At 45.0% G+C, this 18245-nt stretch overlaps 1 protein-coding gene across 4 annotated transcripts in view; it reads right to left on the bottom strand.

Annotated features, from left to right (window-relative positions):
- Window positions 1-18245, bottom strand: part of Atp8a2 (ATPase phospholipid transporting 8A2) — a 547410-nt gene that overhangs the window by 133333 nt on the left and 395832 nt on the right. For all 4 annotated transcript variants that reach the window (XM_040740602.1, XM_040740601.1, XM_040740603.1 and 1 more), the window contains 2 exons: window positions 14733-14855; window positions 12146-12224 (listed from right to left, as the gene is read on the bottom strand). In XM_040740602.1, the coding sequence (XP_040596536.1) occupies window positions 12146-12224; window positions 14733-14855 (202 nt within the window). The remainder of the gene's footprint in view (window positions 1-12145; window positions 12225-14732; window positions 14856-18245) is intronic.

Below are 18245 nucleotides of genomic sequence, written 5' to 3'. Positions count from 1 at the left end.
GTAGTGGTGGGTCCCCAGGTCTAGCTCTAGGGCATAGCTTTGCTCCTGGCCCTGAGAGGTCCAGTCTGTGATCAGAGCAGCAGGCACCAGGGCTACATTAACCACAGCTCTCCCAAGACTGCTGCTGGGGGTTGTAAGAGTTACATTAGGAGAGCATAAAGAGATTCCAGTCTACAGCCATACCACCCTGAACACACCTGATCTCGTCTAATTTCAGAAGCTAAGCAGGGTCGGGCCTGGTTAGTACTTGGATGGGAGACAGAAAGAGATTCCACCACAGCCATAAGCAGAAAGCTCTGGAGACTGAAGGAGAGGTGAGAAAGGAGGACCTCATTTAAAGCAAACAAAGAGAAAGTTGAAAAAGGGATTCACTAAATTCATTTCAGTAAGACAACAAACTGACTGTGGGCTGAGTATTCCTCATCTGCAAACCTAGACTCTCAAGTGCTGTGAAATCCACAGATGCCTTTTAGGTTTTGAGTTCAGGGAGTGAAGTCAATGCTAATTATAAGATTTTCCGTGAGTGAAGACTATGCTAATTATTTCACAGTCCAAAATCTTGGGGCAAGGAAATGCTTCCAGTCTTAAGCCAGGGATATGCATCCTGTCCTCACAAACAGCCATTCTAAATGGAGAGTGTCTATTTCTAGTATCCGGTCTGAGGTTATTCTAACAGTAGATGCAGCACTTTAAAGACCTATTCTACCAAGGGTCATGTGAAATTAGACGAGGGTTGTTTATTTGAGTTTAATAAAGATCATAGTCATGAAAGGAGTAAGCACAGTCTTTTATATACTCAAATCTATTCTATGCAAGGCATTGTGGGAACTGAGAAGAGAAGGCTCCCACCTTCGTGGAGTTTGAATGATGGCGGGGGGAACAGAGCATACGCAAATGAACAAACTGACACACAGTTAGTTAGGAAGAAATCTGAGATACACCATTTAAATGCAGAGTGGACCAGAGATTGTTATTTTAGTCAGAGACGTGGCAGGTGAACAGATCAAAATGACAGAGAGGAGTTAGTTCAATGATCATCAAGAACAGGCTCCTGGGAAAGAAAAGAAATTAAGAATCTTACTGAAAACAGGGCTTGATGAGTTCGGAGTCCATCCTGAAGACCAGTCTGTCTAAAGATTCAGGGAGAGAGGAAACAGCAAGAGGCCAACAGAGGCAGCTGTATGAAGAGTCTCACTTTTATGGTGGCATGACTGATGACCACCAAAGATGCTGAGCCCCTACGCGGTTTTGAGTCTCCTCAAAGGAATAGGGTAGCTCCCAGGTAAGCAGAAAAGGGACAATGGCAGATACAGGGCCCATTTGGCAGGGGTGGCAGCCAGCCATGCAGGCGATGAAGGGTGCTACTGGCAACAGCAGAGTTGGGCAGCCACGAGCTCCGTTTACTTGCTTACCTTTAAATTAACTGAAAAAGAAATCAGTTCAAAAAAGAAATCCCACAGGCTTGGGAGGAGGGGCACTGGAGAATGAGATGCTGCTTGGTGAGTATGGAGTGAAAGTTTGAGGTGATGAAACAATTTTGCAAACAGCTAGATCAGCAAGTTCACTGTAACTAGAGTCTCTGATTTGCATATGTAAAATGATTAAAACTGCAGAATTTATTTATGTCTGTGTCAATTATCACAACACACAAACTAACAAAACATGACCACAGGGCCAGGACAATGCAACCTTTAGAATAAATGAAAGCCGTACACCTTTCCAGACCCAGATTTAAGAATGCTCTCAAGGAAGGGCACCAAAAGTAGGGTGACAAACCCAGACCAATTAAACTGGAACAAAACTGGAAACTTTAATGCTTCAGATAACACCATCAAGAAAATTAGAAAAAACAAACAATGGAGAAAACACTTACACATTCTGTGTCTGATAAGAAGCTTGTGCCTAGGACATGGGAAGAACCCAGCAACATAAAACTTCTCAATATGAACATGGTAAAGGACCTGAATAGAGATACTTAGCAGAGAAGATACACAAATGACTAACAGGGATTCAGAGAAACTCAACATGATTGGGAATAAAGGAAACAATCTCAAAGTCACTTGAATCACTTCATATCCACTAGGAGGCTACAACAAAAATGAAAATCAAGAGTCAGAGAGCCAGAGAGCCGGGTGGTGGTGGCACACAACTTTAATCCCAGCATTTGTGAGGCAGAGGCAGGCTCTGCGAGTTTGAGGCCAGCCTGGGCTACAGAGTGAGTTCCAGGATAGCTAGGGCTGTTACACAGAGAAACCCTGTCTTGCAAAACAAAAAGAAAAAAAAGTCAATTAGAGTGTGGAGACCTGTAATGGTTCACACACAGCCAGAAGCTGAGTAAGCTGTGCAGACATTTTGGGAAACTATTGGCACTTCCTAAGAAAGATTGTGCACATTTATTACCTGACCCAGTAATTCCCAAGAAAAATGAAAATGCGAATGAAACACAAAAGCTTATACATGAATGTCCACAGCGGCATTATTCACAACTGCCCATGAAGCCTAAAACAATGAACTGCATTATTCCCTAGCCACAGTAGCCTATTCATAATGCAGATGTCCATCAACTTGTGAATGAACAAATAAATGTCCATCACTCAGTGAGTGGCGCATCAATACAACAGAGTATTATGAAGAAATAACAAGGAATGAAGTAGGGGTGCATGCCACAATATGGATGAACCTTGAAAAATGAAAGAAGTTAGGATCAAAAAGCCATATGCTGTATGCTTCTGTTTATATAAAATCCTGTTTATATAAAATGTCCAGAGTAGACAGATCTACACAGACACAGTACAAAACAGCAGTTGCCAGGAGTTGAAGGTTTGGGGGCTGAGTGACAGCTTTTGGGGTGATGAAACATTTGAAAATTAATGACTATGATGATGTGCTGGTTGGGTTGTGTAATGGAATTACGCCTTGAGATGGGTATAAATATAGAGATACAACTATATAACGATGAAGCCGCTACAAAAACTTGGTTCCTTAGTCACACCGGCCACATTTCAAATGCTCAGAAGCCATGTGTGGCTAGTGGCTACTGTCCTGGGCAGCAGATACATGCACCATCTCCCCACTCCTGAAGTCTAGCTAACAGTGCCAGACAGGCCACGTCAGAGGTGTGAGGAGTGACCGAAACTGGTAGATATTTTGGAGCAGGAGTGACGGCATTTGCTCATGATTAGGGCGTAGAGTAGGAGGGAGCTTGAGGGACTTCAGTCTGAGCGTGAGGTGAATGGATCAATGACTTTTGATGGAGACTAGCAGTCTGGTCTTTCCCATAGGAAGACTGGCTGGAGGTGGAGCACACGAGGACCTGCAGCAGTATTTTAGGTTCACTGTAGGAACGGTCAACAAGAAACATGACTGTGTACAAGAGAAGGAGTTAGGTAAATGAGGCGAGGAAAGGAATTAGCTTAGCAGGCACCTCCTGGTCATAAGAGTTAGGAGACCTTGGTACAACCTGGCTCTCTTACCCTAGTTCCACTGGTAGAGAGGGTTTTTTGTTTTTTATTTTTTAGATTTGAGGCTAACATGGGGGTTTCATATCAGGGACAGAGGTTAAAGAAGATGTGGTGGCAATGATGCTCTTAGCTGTTAAGTCAGCCTGTGCATTTAGCGGCAGAGATGTGAGCCTCAGCTGCTAGGTCCAGATGGAGTTCCCAGTCTGTCCATCCTGAGTATTTACAAGCACAGATGGTTTTAACTGAGATGAGCAGTGATCTGGAGCCTTGATGTTCCGTCTACACTAAGTCCTGGGGGGAACCTAGAAAAAACTCTGGCCAGGTGGGAGAGTTAGATGGAGAGGAAGACAAAGCCAAAAACCAAAGTCTGCAGTCATGGTCTCACGGCTTTTGTTGTTGTTTGTGAGTTGGGACAATCCCCAAATGCTGGTGTTACTGACATACACTACCACATCTGGCCTGACATTTTTTTTTGGTTTGTTTGTTTTATCTATGGTGCTGGTGACAGAACTCAGGGCCTTACACATATTAGACAAGTGCTCCCCACTGAGTTCTACACCCCCTACCCCAGTCATTGTTTGGTTTAGGTTTTGAGACAGGGTATAAGCTGTAGCCTCGCTGGCATCAAGCTTATAATACTTGCTTCAGATTCACCAGCGTTGGAATCATAAGGGTGCAAACTACACTCAACTCTGAATCTCCTTTAGTATCAATATTTCCAGGGTAGGCTGATTCATGGACTAAAAGAGATTTAAAAATGTAAAGCATTTGTTGAATACAGAGGGCTTAGAATACAGTCCACATTTATGCTCACATATAAAATAAATAGGAACAAGTAATCTGGGAGGAAGGAAAACTGTCCTCAGAGAGGTGAAGGACTGAGCAGAGAGAGGAGGGAGGACTGTCCTGAGAAAGGAGGGAGGACAGGCCTAGGAGAGGGAGGACTGACCTGAGGAGGAGGGTGGAGAACATTCATTATCTATTCCTAAAGCTCACTGAATGATTTCCATTGGGTGAATAAAAAAGCCAACTTCCTATGTGCTGGGGTTGACACTGCTGAGTCACATCCAGACTGATCTGCAATCGTATGTGACAGTCCCATTGTCACGATGGTGCTCGGGCCACACACAAGGGAGGAGAGCTGTCCTGGAGAGCAGGGCACTCTCTGAGACACGGACAGTCTGAGGTGTCAAGAGATGCCGAACGCGAGCTTGTGAGTCTGTTCTTCCAGGCATACATTGTTTGCAGTTTTTACACTGGGCTGGCTCAGGGGCCAGCATAATGTAGGCTTAGACAAATGAGGCCTGGAGGCAGTCGCTACAGAAGCAGACTTTCGTGAACGACTGGGACAAAACCACACTTACTTCCATATTTAGTAGTATCAGTCCCTAAAATGTTATATGCGAATTTTTTAGGACAGTGGTGGGAAAAGCCACAATTTGTAAGAAAAGTATGTCTCATTTTCTGAACAGACAGAACGGTCAGGGACCCTCTTTATAAATATTCTAAAGGGGAGACTGGTGATTCTTCACAAAGATGCAATTGAAATTAAATGTGCATTAAAAACGTCACATCATTACCAAGCCAAGCCACAACATTCAGGAATGTTCTGATGAAAGGCAAAATATCAAAGCACAGTGCTGTATGGTCAGGAAAGATAGGATGTGGTAACCATGAAATCAGATGGGAGATTTACATGTGTACTTCTGTTGGAGTAAGAACCAGGGGACAGTTGAAGCAACAGCCGCAGCCATCTTGTCCTGCAGAAGGCATTAGGGAGGAGTCAGGAACACCGACCTCTTCTCCTGCCGTAAGAGCGTTTGCCAAGACATTTTGGTCGGAACCGATGCCAAGTCCCACTGCCTTCTCTTCCTCTGCTTAGAAACTTCCAGCAGAACAATTTCAGAGCAGAGCAGACTCCAGACTTTCAGGCGGGCTCCCACCCCCTGCCTAAGCCTCTGGGCCTCTTAAGATTCCAGAGAGGCTACAGACAGCTTGCTACTCCCGGGTGTATATCCAGAGCAGAGATACTGTCCAGGATTCAGATAACTTTTACAAACAAACTCTGAGAACCGAACCTGCGGACATGGCTCCCCTATCGCTATCACCAGTGCCATTATTTCTGCTTCCAATGACAAATTCATAAAGAGAACATTTATTTTCTTCCCCTTCTTTATAGAGAGTGGTATGAAATGTTGGAAAGTACTCTCTAAAAAGAAGGGTTTATACAAGTGTTAGCGATTATAATTACATTCAAGACGGCGCTGGGTTAAGTTCCCGGTTACATAAGCCTTTGGGTTTTCTTCTTGCTCTTGCCATCTCAGCTGGATGAAGTTAAGGACGCAAAACTCAAATTTCAGTATCTTTTCTCCCTTGTGTTTACTAAAAATAGACTTGAAAAGGGAAGTTAAAAAGGAGAGAAGGTAAACTTGATGGTGACACCAAGTATCAGTGTGTCTACAGACAGGTTTTTTTTTTATTTCTGGTGCACAGATAATGGACATTCCCCAGCCTCTGGTACCTGGATGGGGCCCCTGATGAAATCTTGCCAACAGTTATGAATAGAAGTGAGAGATCCATTCAGGAACAAGAAACCGTTCTGACTGTCCCAGCTCGTGTGAAAGCTGACGGTGAGCTCAGGGGCTGTGTACTAGGGGAGCCTGTGGTACCGAGTCTGACTATTGGCACCGGGTGCAGTGTGGCATGCAAACATGGAGATCACTGCCCTGAAGGAAGGTACTCACACCAGGAGACCCCTGTGGGGGAGAGCAAAGTACCCGGCCTTGAGTCCAGTTCCCTAGTTCACATTGACTATTCGCAAGAACCTGCAGTCCTCTCTAAGCACAAGAATGGCTCTGGAAAGCTGTTCCTCTGTTAAACCCACTGGTAGTCAGATCAGCTAATAAGAGATGCAGACAAAAGCTTTTATGTCATCCTCTGTCTGCCTAGGAAGGACTTGGGCTCAGGAAAATAAGTAGAGGGTCTGATGTGTGAGCCCCACACAGATGAAAACAGGTGGCTGCCACCTACATTGTGAGACAAACTCACTGGCTGTGCCCTTCTCCCTCAGTCTTTCAGGGACAGAGCCATCTCCTTCACACCAAAAGAGCACGTGCCTGTTTCCTTGTTAAGGGCTGTGAACTCAGCCGCCTTGCTCTCTTTGAGTGACATACTGTCCTCATGGGGTTCCGAGGCTTAGGCAGATAGTGAGGATGTGCACGTTAGTGGCCTGGGCTTGTAATTTCAGCTGTTTGGGAGGCAGAGGCAAGATTGAAAGTTCCAGGCATTACAGAGTGAGTATAGAAAACAGAGGCACTCTGATAAAAATATCAAGACTCTGCTTCTGGATCCAAAAAAGAAGTAAGTGAAAAGTAAGACGAGGGCTGAGAATGTAGTTCAGCGGTAGATAAATTGCCTAACATGAGCAAGGCCCTGACCAGTGCACACCCCTGTCCAATATACACAACCCCTGACTGATGCACACCCCTGACCATGCACATTCCTGACCAATGCACACATCCCTGACTGGTGTACACCATTGAACAATGCACACCCAAGTAGGGTACATTCTAGCTGAAGATACTCCCTTGAGCTTCTTGCCCAACTACTAGAACAGGATCTTGGAATGCTGACATACACTCTGCTTCACCTAGATGTCTGCCTCCCTCTGGTCTATTGCCACATTCCCAGTGTGTCCTTATGGTTAGGCTTCCTTGGAACATATTCTATCTCACCTGGGTCTCCCTCTTCAAGCCTTCCCTGGCTGTGAGCTCCAGTACAGAAGGGGTCACATGTTATGTGTCTTTCTAGTCATTGGGAGTCCCCTGGCTCAGAGAATGCTCCCATACCTCTGCTTTGTCTCATAAAGGAGTGCAATTGAACTTAAGAGCTCACAGGATGCTGGCAGACTTGCCGAAGTCCAGCTTAGTGTGAAACAAGTCTTTAGAGTTTCCCAAAGTCACATCAGTGTTCACAGTAACGGTGGCAGTCATAACCTCCTAGGGCCATCAACAGCATCATTTTACAGCATATGCTACAGGCCCGATCTCACGGTCGTAACAGACATGCTAAAGAGGCACGTAACTGCCTTCTCCAATGCCGAAGAGCCCTGTTTCTTAGCCAGTGTCAATATTTAGGTATCTACATGCTACATTTTCTTTGTAAAAATGAGTATTTCCACTGTGGACCCTGGGAAGCTGAGGTCAACACTAGAGTAGGTATCTATTGTAACATCATAACCTACAGCAACCGAGGGAGGAAAGGACTCGCTGGTGTACAGGCTCTGATCACAGTACACCACTAGGGGAAGTCAGGGCAGGAACTCAAGACTTGAACCTGGGGTTCAGAACTGAAGCAGCGACCATGAGAGAATTCTGCTTACTGACTTGATCTCAGGGTCACATTAAGCTCCCTTTCTTATACGTCAAGACCACCTGCCCAGGGATGGCACTGCCCACAGTGGACTGGGGAACCTCCCATATCAATCATTAATGAAGAAAAAAACCCAACAGACTTTCCTACAGGTTACCCGACAGAGGCATTTTCTCAGCTGAGCTTCTTTCTTCCCAGATGACCCTCACTTGTGTGAAGCTGAAAAACCAAACCAAACCAAAACAAAGCAAAAACAAACAAACTAGCCGGCATAAATATTTTAATGGAAATTTTCTCTTCTGGGAAAAAAATTCCTCCTTCTCATTTCTTCCTTTATACATTTCATCAGGGAAAAATCAGAAAAAATATTTTTCAAATCGAAATTAATTTTATGTTCTTTTGCCAACAACCACATTCCACTCTAAGGAGGCTTCCCAACTATGTAGACTGAAAATGGCAGTGGAAGCCCGAGAGCGGCCAACAAGGCCTTGGGTTGTGGGACATGAGATGGTGCCATCCATAATCCTAACTTACAGAGAGTTTCAGATCAAAGGACCGGCTTTAGGTAAGTCACACTAGGAGCTTGAGAGACAGTGGGACAGTTGAGAGAAATCTGATTTGCCTGAGAGGAAAAATTTATTTTGAAATTTGTAATGAGTCATCACGAACTCCATCAACAAGACTGCTTTGAAAGTCTATCCAAAACCATGCAAAAATAAGCAAAGGAAAAGTTCTTGGAAACATTCTAGAAAATGAATGACCTGCCCATACCTTTTCAATATTTCTTCCCTAGATCATATTGCCCTGACAAAAATGAGTAGAGCTGGTGTGTACCTGAGCCTTTTGCCACCAATGGTTGAGAGAGAATTTTAAACTAAAATTCACTGTTTTTGTGACACAATTCATGTGGTAGCCTATGAAGAAGCGAAGAGACCTTAGCCCTGATCAAAGGTTCTTCAGGATTGTGAGTAGAGGTCAGGCTGAGGAATGACTTCAGCAGCTGAAGACACCCTGCGCTAGACGGGGTCCTTAGCTTTAGACGGCACCCAGGATTGTTTCAAATTGGTGCCATGTTCCTGCATTCTTGGAGACAAAGAGGTTATTATGATTACTACTATTATAATTATCTTAATCATGGATTTATTATTATTACAATTACTGCTATTACTCTCTCTCTCTCTCTCTCTCTCTCTCTCTCTCTCTCTCTCTCTCTCTCTCTCTCTCTCTGTGTGTGTGTGTGTGTGTGTTTCATTCCATATGGTTTTGTATATAGGAGAGCAGATCACCAAGCAAGTCAGTGGCATGAGATACCCTGGAGCTGTAGTTACAGGTGGAGGGAGGAAGGAAGGACAGAAGGAGGGAAGGAGGAGGGAGGGAGGGAGGAGGGGGAAGGGAAGAGAAGAAAAGGGAAAGGAAGGAAAGGGAAGGAAGGAAAGGGAAGGAAGGAAAAGGAGGGAAGGGAAAGGAAGAAGGGAAAGAAGGGATGGAGGAAAGAAGGGGGTGGGAAAATCGCTCTCTTGTATTTAGGACATCCAATCGCTTTCTGAGTTTTTACCATTGACATCTTACCACGTCTATCCATCCAAAGAAAATGAAACACACAGGCACTCATGTACACACACCACCACCACATGTTAAACCTCTTGCCAAATCCTGTGTTTCTCTGTAAAACAGTCTTAACTTAGTCATAGGCTAAGTTTTATGACACAACTCTCCTACCTCCAACCCTTCAATAAGAAAATGTCTCCTTTCATGTTGGTGACCCCAGTTCTGCTCCCACTCTTTAACCCCGCCACCCCATCCAGGCTCCATCCTTCCCTTTACGCTGTAGTCACCTTGAAGTTCAGCCTGCCACATAGGATGCCGGACATGTGCAGACACATTCTCATTTACAGGGTCACAAGGCTTGGGGTGGGGAGGGGGAGATGGCACTGTTCACTGAAACTGCAAGATACCACAGACTGTGACAACATAAACTTCTTCCTCAAAGTCCGAGATCAAGGCAGCTGCTGAGGGTGGCGGGGCTTCCCTCCGCACAGAGGGCTCTTCCTTTTGCACACTGGAGGACACTCCCCAGTCTCTTTCTCAAGGGCACAATGCTCACGAGGACTCTCCTCTCATGACCTCCCCCCCAGTGGCCCCACCTCCTACATCATCTTGGGGTAGAATTTCCATGTAGGGACTTCAGGGAACTGGAAATAGCCCATCTTCCCACTTTGGATCTTCTGCCATTCCTGCATAACTGAATGCTACTTAGGTTCACAGCTAAATCTAAGTCTGGCCTCCTTTAAAGGTAGAAATAGGAAATACTATGCCAAGCTCTGTGTTCAGTCATGATGATCTACCTGCACTTTATTCGAGATAGTTATTTTCTACCTTGTAATAGAATTTTCCATGTTTGAATCTAACTCCCTTCACTAGAGTATCAGCTTTTAAAAAGAAAGTCACTCAGCCTACATTTGAACATACATTACCTTTGTTTTGTGAAATGATACTTATTATTTCTTTTTGTGCATGTGGGATGTGCACCACAGCATGTGGACGTCAGAGGAAACACTGTGGGGTTAGTTTTCTCCTTCTGACATGTGGGTTCAGGGGACTGGACTCAGGTCATCAAGCTTAGCAGAAAATGCCTTTACCTGCTGGGCCGTCTTGCTTGTTCCTAAGTTTATCTTTCACCCTTGAAATCTAGCACAGTTCCTGTGTCATGAAAACATGAGTGCATGTAGTCTGTGGTACTAATAATTCCTGCTTCTAACTAAGTGAGAAACTTCACAAATGAGTTCAAAATAGTCATTTACTTTGTTAGAGAAATTAGATCAGGGAGAACAAACATGGCCCCTATGCCGATATACCTAACATCTGTCATTTAGTTCCCTCCAGCACTGTGACTTTATAGGTTATTTGCAACTCTATTAATACTCTTATGCTAGAAATTTTTTCAAATGACACTGATGATGACAGTGACAATAAATGCAAAACTCACAGCATCCTATTATTTATCTGCCAGGCAAACGATAGAACTGGGAGGAATAGATAGGGAGGCAGAACCTAACTTTAAACTCACCAGGAGGCATCTGCTAGAAGTGTGTGCGTGGTGACTTTTAATCACAGGCCTCCTTCGGGGAGTGATGGAATCTGGGCAAACGGTAGCAATGCCACCACCACCCGCAGGCCACAAGCTCAAGCATCAGAGAGCCACCCTGTAGTGCATAAAGGGCCATCTGAAACTGCAAGCTGGAAGGCAAACTCCTCCAGGGCCGTCTCTACATGGGCACAAGCCCGCCTTACAAACACCAGCTGCCACGTGCTCTTATGCTCTAAAGCGTGACACTTGTCCATCCTGCAACGAGGGTGCCCACTCCTACCACCACCATGCCAGGGCTTCAGAAACAAAACCCCACCCCAGGCTCTTCTGCTCATAAACTCTTACTTAAAGAACCACCAAAAACTGAATCCACTTTGAATAAAGATGAGCCGAAAAGGGCTTTAGAGTCCAAAGAAACCTATTTTGCTAGGATGCTCTTTTTTTTTTTTTTTTTTTGCGGTCGGGTGGGGAATCTAGAAGCAGACAATTTTGTTTTCTGACCTAAGTACTTAAGGGCCTTCTAAAGGAAAGGAGCTGTGATGTGTCTGGAAGAAAAGCACACAGAACATAACCAGCTGTCTGTGCACCTTCTGGCGACACGGAATACGTTAGACAGCATAAGTGTGTTGAGCCATTCCTGTGTGGAACACGGATCACACTGACAGGAACAGCTAGCAAGCCTTCTATTCCTAAGTCCTTCAGAAAATCCGGTACCCTGTGTAGCCCACATCAGCAATTACGTTTCCCAGGGAGTTTATGATTATTTGAGAGGGGTTGGCATTTTTATGGTATGTTTTCATCAAGAAGTGTGAACTAGCAAAGGCTACCCCTGGGCAGAGGGACTAAAGCCAACTTGGAGAATCATCCTTGACTTCAGAGGTGTGTGTCAGGGAAAATGCTCTCAGAAAACATGGGATGGGATTAAATTTATAAGACCTGAGTGTCTGTGCATACAGATACCAGGGCTTTGAAGCAGAAAGCTTAAGTAAGTAACAGAGGATTTTAAATTCATGGGGACGGGACATAACTATTCCCTCAAACTCAAGTTGTCACAAACTGAGTGTGGAGTCGTGCTACAGACTTGGAACCAGCTCCTGCTGGGTGGCCTGCCTGTGCTCCCTGACTTTAATCTCATGTGTGCATGACTGGGAACTTGGTACACACATTCGACTCACAGGAGGTGAAGTTCCTGGCTGGCGGTAGAAATCGCGAAAGTATTACCTACCGTGTTCCAGCACTTTCATGGGAAGCCAGAAGAGGATGAGGGAGTGGACCAAGGCATTGATACAGTGACCCCAGAAAACCTGCAGGAAGACAAACCAGGGGATCAGAGCGTTATAAACTCGCATCTCTGTGTGGGATTTGCAACAGATGGAGGGGCGCTGTGAAGGCTCCTGGTGTGGGCTGGGCACTTCAGCAAGGGACGTTGTTAGTCTCAAAAAAAAAAATACTGACAGAAAACAAAACAAAAACTGCTTCCTCCTATTTACGTGTGGATGGCAGAATGTCTCCAGATAGTATTACTTTAGTACAAAACCTGCATGGAGACGACACACAGTCCAGCCACACCTGAAAACTGAACTTCAATGCGTGAGCATTCCCCATTGTAAGCAGACACTTCGTCATCACCCAGAAAAGGGGTGGAGCTTACAATTGGATGGTTAAAAAACTAAACTTTTATTCATTTTGAAAATATTAAAACTCATTTTATGTATAAATTTCCATTTTTTTCCTCCTTAACAGCTTAAAATACTTTTCATCCATTTTTAAAAACATCATCTTGGAGACCACTAACTAAAAAATTCTCTTTGGGGTCTGGCAAGATGACTCAGTGAGTGAAGGTGCTTGACACTAAGTCTGAGGACTCAAGTTCAATCCCCAGGACTCACATGGTGGAAGGAAACAAGTGACTGCTAAGAGTTGTCCTCTGACATCCGCACACCCACAGCAACATGACATGCCACCACCCCATATACAAAATCAACCAGCCAATCAATCAACTAATCAATCACAATGTGAAATTTCTCTTTTAATGTTTGCAATACTAAACAAAAGATCACAGAGCTCTGCTTACTCAGGATGATAGTGCCATGAGCCTTTTAACCTTTTTTGAAAGTTACTTTTTGAAGCCAGGCCATACGTGTGCCGTATTACTAAGCCCCAATCCAACCCCTTTTGGTAGTCTGTTTAACTCCTGAGATGATGCTTTTAAGTCCAGGTGACACTTGCTCAGTGGTCTACAGGCTGCTACAGAATGTCATGTAGGTGCTTAAACACCAGTTAGGAGCAGGAAACAGCCAGAGACATTACATTATAAGGAAACCGGATTTATCCCCAGTTTTATTTAGGTGTCATTTTACTGTGATGCTGGTGTCAGATCCAGGCCTCATGTGAGCTGGGAAATGCTGTACCATGGCTCCATGAGCTCAGCCCTTATGGGTTCACTCCCCCATCCCCTGCCTTTTCCTGACCTCTCCATTAAAAAAGCCCAAAGTCAATAACCCTGATAGGTGCCTGCATGAGACCGAGGCCTACCCAGTTCTTCTGCTTTTAGCGTGGGTTCATTTTTTACATACATGCCACCCCTAAAGATTCAAACTCTAGAGAAAAGACTTGACTTGTGAAAGCAAAGCAGTGTGGAGAAGGGGGTTTTAACTCCCCACTAATAGACTCAGTAAGCAGTGGCCGATAAATTAGTCACCACGTAAGGAAAATAGCGGAGCCAATAGGATGCCTCTTCTTTTCTCCTTTTCTTGTATGTGCCTTTTAAACTTGTCCAAGGATAAGGCAGCCATGACAGTCGACCCTCAGCAACATCCGCTTGGGAACATCCCGAAGAGGTGTTCCACTATATCCTTGCAGTCCCCTCCCATGCCACACCATGGTCATGCTGCCATGCTCATGCTCTACCTCCTCTACACGGGAGACCCATGGCTTCCCTTCAGGCAGCAGCCGCCAATGGCACTGTCACTATTAGCATGTGTGTGATAGGTTCAATTTGATATTCCTGGGTCTCCCCAGAATAATCTGTTCCGGTTGAAGATCTCTCATCTCTAATCTGAGAGCATCAAATCCCGAACACTTCAAACCCAAAACTTGTTGAGCACTTGTTGAGCATTTAGAATTGATCCCATCTTCAAGACACAATAGATGATGCAAGTATTCCAAATTCTACCCTTTCCCTGAAAAAGCCTCTGAGATATGCAACGCTAAGTTCTAGGCATCCCAAGAAAACAGACGGACCTTAGTTTGAATGCCCAGTACATGTAAAAGTCAGAATTGGCCATGCATGCCTTATCAGCCTGGCACTGGGTGGGGTAGAGCCAGGCAGATGAGAGCTCTGTGGACAGGAGGCCTACCAAAAATAGAGTTTCAGGCTCTGTGAAGGATCCTGTCTTGAAAAATAAGGTGAAGAATGACAGATGGAGACACCCAATCTTCTCCTCTGGCCCCTGCATGCACCTGTATCTGTGTGCACCCCCACACACACGTGCATGCATATACTCACACATGAAGTTAAAACCAGCAAACTAGGCTGTAGGCAGCCTTAACAAGGCCTGCATGAAAGTATATGACCGATTATAATGGACAGAAGCATGAGATGATGCTGCCCACAGAATACCAGAGCTGTGAGTGGAAGGATGGAGACGCTGGCTGGATCTAGGGGAACTGTCTGTGGATCACAGGGCTGGATATGAAGGGGCTATGTCAATGCCCTCTGTCAAGGACCCCTTATCTCACCGAACCGTAATCGGGGCTGAAAGGGAAGCAGTGCCTCTCACAGGTGGTAGCCGTTTCATGACATCGTGTACCTTAGTGTTGAAGCCTTCTGCATTCTGGGTGATTTTGTAGAGCTGTGGAAACCTCAGCATGCTCTCCTGAGTACAAGACCTCTCGAAGATTCCCAGAGTGAAGGGCGGCAACGCGGTGAAGATCTGTGTGGAGACAATAGGCTGTTAAATGCAGCTCTTCAGCTACACACTGTGCCAGTGTTTCGGCCCTGTGAATGATGACTTAACTTCTAGTCAAGTCCAAACCCGAAACTCCATGACTCACAGCTCCCACATATCCTCCAAACAAAACAAAAGAAGCTAAAAAAATTAAAAAATAATTAAAAAAATTTAATCCATGTAAATGAACCCATGGAACACTGAAAACATAAATTCCTGATGAACTAAGAACTCAGTGGTGAACAGCTGCCCTCCTGTGTAGAGCCAGCAGTGATGGAGCTCACACTACGCTTAACTCCAGGAAGTGGCATGTTTTCTGTCAGTGCTGGCTGCGTGAGTTGTACCACTTTTCCTCCTGATTCTCTCCTCATGGCTTAGGAGGCACATCTACTTCATTTATCCATTCAGTGGTCAAAAGGAGACGGGGGCAGACAATGGGAGGAGCACGGAGAATCTAGATACTTCTTCAGAGGGGAAGAAAGGCTGGGGACTTTCTGAGACCCTGTGTCTACTGCAGAGGGTGACAGGGATGCAACGGTGTGAAGAGTGGGGGTTCAGTGAAGGTGCTCAGCCAGATGTCACGGCACCACTGTGAGGAAAGGGCCCTGGGCACCAGAGTGTGGACTTGCAGGGCACAGGACCGTAGGATTTGCCAAGACGATGCTGGATGTGGAGAAGGTACTCCTGGTGCCGCCTTTGAGAAGACCACCTTTCTAAAATCCTCAGGCATTGACAACATGTCTTGGGGAAACCTGTAGCATGCAAAGGATGTGGCTGGCTGAGGACACAGTACAAAGACTAAAGGAGACCACAGAGACACTCTGGGGCACTAAGTCTTGGGTAGATAGAGCCTCTGAGGTGCCAACTTTGGCACGTTCTCCTCAGGAGTCAGCGGTGCCTGTGTTTCTGTGCTGCAGAATAAAGCCAGATGCTGAAGATGGGTTTGGAAGGAATGTGCTGTTTTAGTCTGGGGCATGGGGGTGGTCACTCTCTCACTTGGTTCTGGCAAGTTCAAAGAGACTGGCCCGTAATGTATCCTCTGTTTTGATGGAATCTATATCCACAAACCCAGCCAGCGCTGCAGGCGTGGAATCCAACAAGCCACTCTGAGACAATCAAACCCACTCCAGTTACCTGGAGACAGAGTTTGACCAGCAATGCACACCTTCCCCAAGGCTGCTGGGTTCAGACAGGTGAGCGAGGCCAGGGCTTTGGCCCAGGCCTGGTGGAAGGCCGTCCTGCAATTTCAACAGGCTACAAGGAGACTAAGAACTGCTGCAAGAGAAGCTGCTTGTTTCACGGCTAGCAAAAGGCAAGGCCAAGGACTGTCTCAGCCACTCGCATGTATTTCGGGTTCATCTTTCACCCCCATTGTTCCGAATCGGTACACGCATCATGCAGATGCCAGCACAAACTGCTAGCTTTCTCTTTGCCTCTCTTAGTTGGATCTCTTCAATCCACTTCAAGCCCTCTCCACCCTTCATTACTGGCAGACAATTCAGCAAGCTCTACCAGACTTTTACCCTACTTAAAGCATACTGCGCTCACCTAAGCAGCCTGGTTAGGGACACTTTTTTTTTAAACAAAAGGGAGACATTACACACATTTATCTTCATCATAATTTTCTTGCTAAACAATACATCGCGGAAAGTCCCGCAAGCTCCTTGGATTTAACACCAGTGCAGTCTTTTTAGGGCTCTGTGGTGTTTACATAATAACTCACAGCAGGAAAGTGCCATACTTTTGAGTTATTAATCCACCGGCACGCAACCATTTTGATTCCAGCTTCTTTTTTTATTGTTACCACAAACATGTAACAAGCGTTTATTATATGGTCCCATATATGCCTTGCTTTCATTCCATAGGAGGAAGAGCTGCTGGGTATAGAAGGAAACATGTAGTTTTAATTTTATCAGATGTTGGCAGCTTGCATTCTAGAAAGAGTTCCAACCTTTTATATCTCCCTTTGCAGAGAGCAAGAGTGACCTTTCACCAGCTTTCCTACAGGCAGGGGTTACACTCCACGTTTATTATTCTCTTGTCTGAAAAAATCAAGATATTAACTCTTACTCTAAAATTTTTACATTTCCCTGTGTACCAGTGAGTCTGCACATGCTGACCATCTGGATCGGCCTAGCTAGGTCCTTTCTCACTCCCCACCTCTGGCTATCTGAATCTGGAGTTCTTTGAGTTCCCAGCTAGGTCTTCAAGTTGCGTTCATTGTTTATTGGCTTCTTTTCTTCCCAAAATGGTTCTCTTTGTAATCTAAAAGTTTTTAAGTTTTAAGTGGTCAAAAAAGAGCTTGGACTGCCCATGTGTGGACAGTTTTCCCACCCTGGAGTTTATGTGTAGTTTTTAGGAGCATGCTGGGGGAGTTCCATGGTTTTATTTTTCCCATTTAAGTATCTGGAATTTATTTTTGTATGAGGTATATGCTAAATATTCACTTTTTCCCAGATAATGAACCAGATGTGAAAACACAATTAATTCACACTTTCCCACAAAGTTGAAAAGAAAAATCACCATTAAGGTTTATTAGACTCTGATGTACTGTTGTTCTAGACTCTGGAAGTGGAATCCAGTTCTAGAATCTCTGACTGGGTTTGTCAGAAACATACAGTTCTTGATGGTGCTTCCAGGGCTAGTCTGATAGTACAGACTACAATCTCTTCTGAATGTGTGTTGTGTGTCCTTATTTCCACTTATACATTCTACAGTGCCACACAGCTGCTCTTAAACCTGGCAGACCTGTTCACACCGTATAAACGTGTGTCCTCAGACCTCCTCAGACCTGTTCACACTGTATAAACGTGTACCCTCAGACCTGTTCACACCGTATAAACGTGTACCCTCAGACCTGTTCACATCATGTAAACGTGTACCCTCAGACCTGTTCACACCGTATAAACGTGTACCCTCAGACCTGTTCACACCGTATAAACGTGTACCCTCAGACCCGTTCACATCATGTAAACGTGTACCCTCAGTCCTGTTCACATCATGTAAATGTGCACCCCTCAGTCTTGTTCACTGTGTAAATGTACACATTAACTTGGGAACTGATGTCTTTGCAATGGCCTAATTCTTCCTGCATAAGCAAAAAGTACAATTGCTGTTTAAACCCTGCTTTTAAGTCTTTATTTCTTTGTCCTTTTTGAGAGGTACTAGGAATTGTGCAGAGTAGGCATGCACTTTACCACTGAGCTGCATCCCTAGCCCTACTGTTGAATTCTGAGAAGGATTTACTAAGTGGCCTGGGCCAGCTTTGAACTCACTCCATAGCCCAGGTGGTGTGAAGTTTAACATCCTCCCATCTCAGCCTCTACTGTAGCTAGGGTTACAGGAGATGCTCTGAGACCCAGGTGACTTAATCTT

Source organism: Mesocricetus auratus, unplaced genomic scaffold, assembly GCF_017639785.1.
Source record: "Mesocricetus auratus isolate SY011 unplaced genomic scaffold, BCM_Maur_2.0 Super-Scaffold_100707, whole genome shotgun sequence".
Lineage (NCBI taxonomy): Eukaryota > Metazoa > Chordata > Mammalia > Rodentia > Cricetidae > Mesocricetus > Mesocricetus auratus.
Note: the sequence above shows the minus strand (reverse complement) of the source record. Positions and strands in the feature narration are given on the sequence as shown.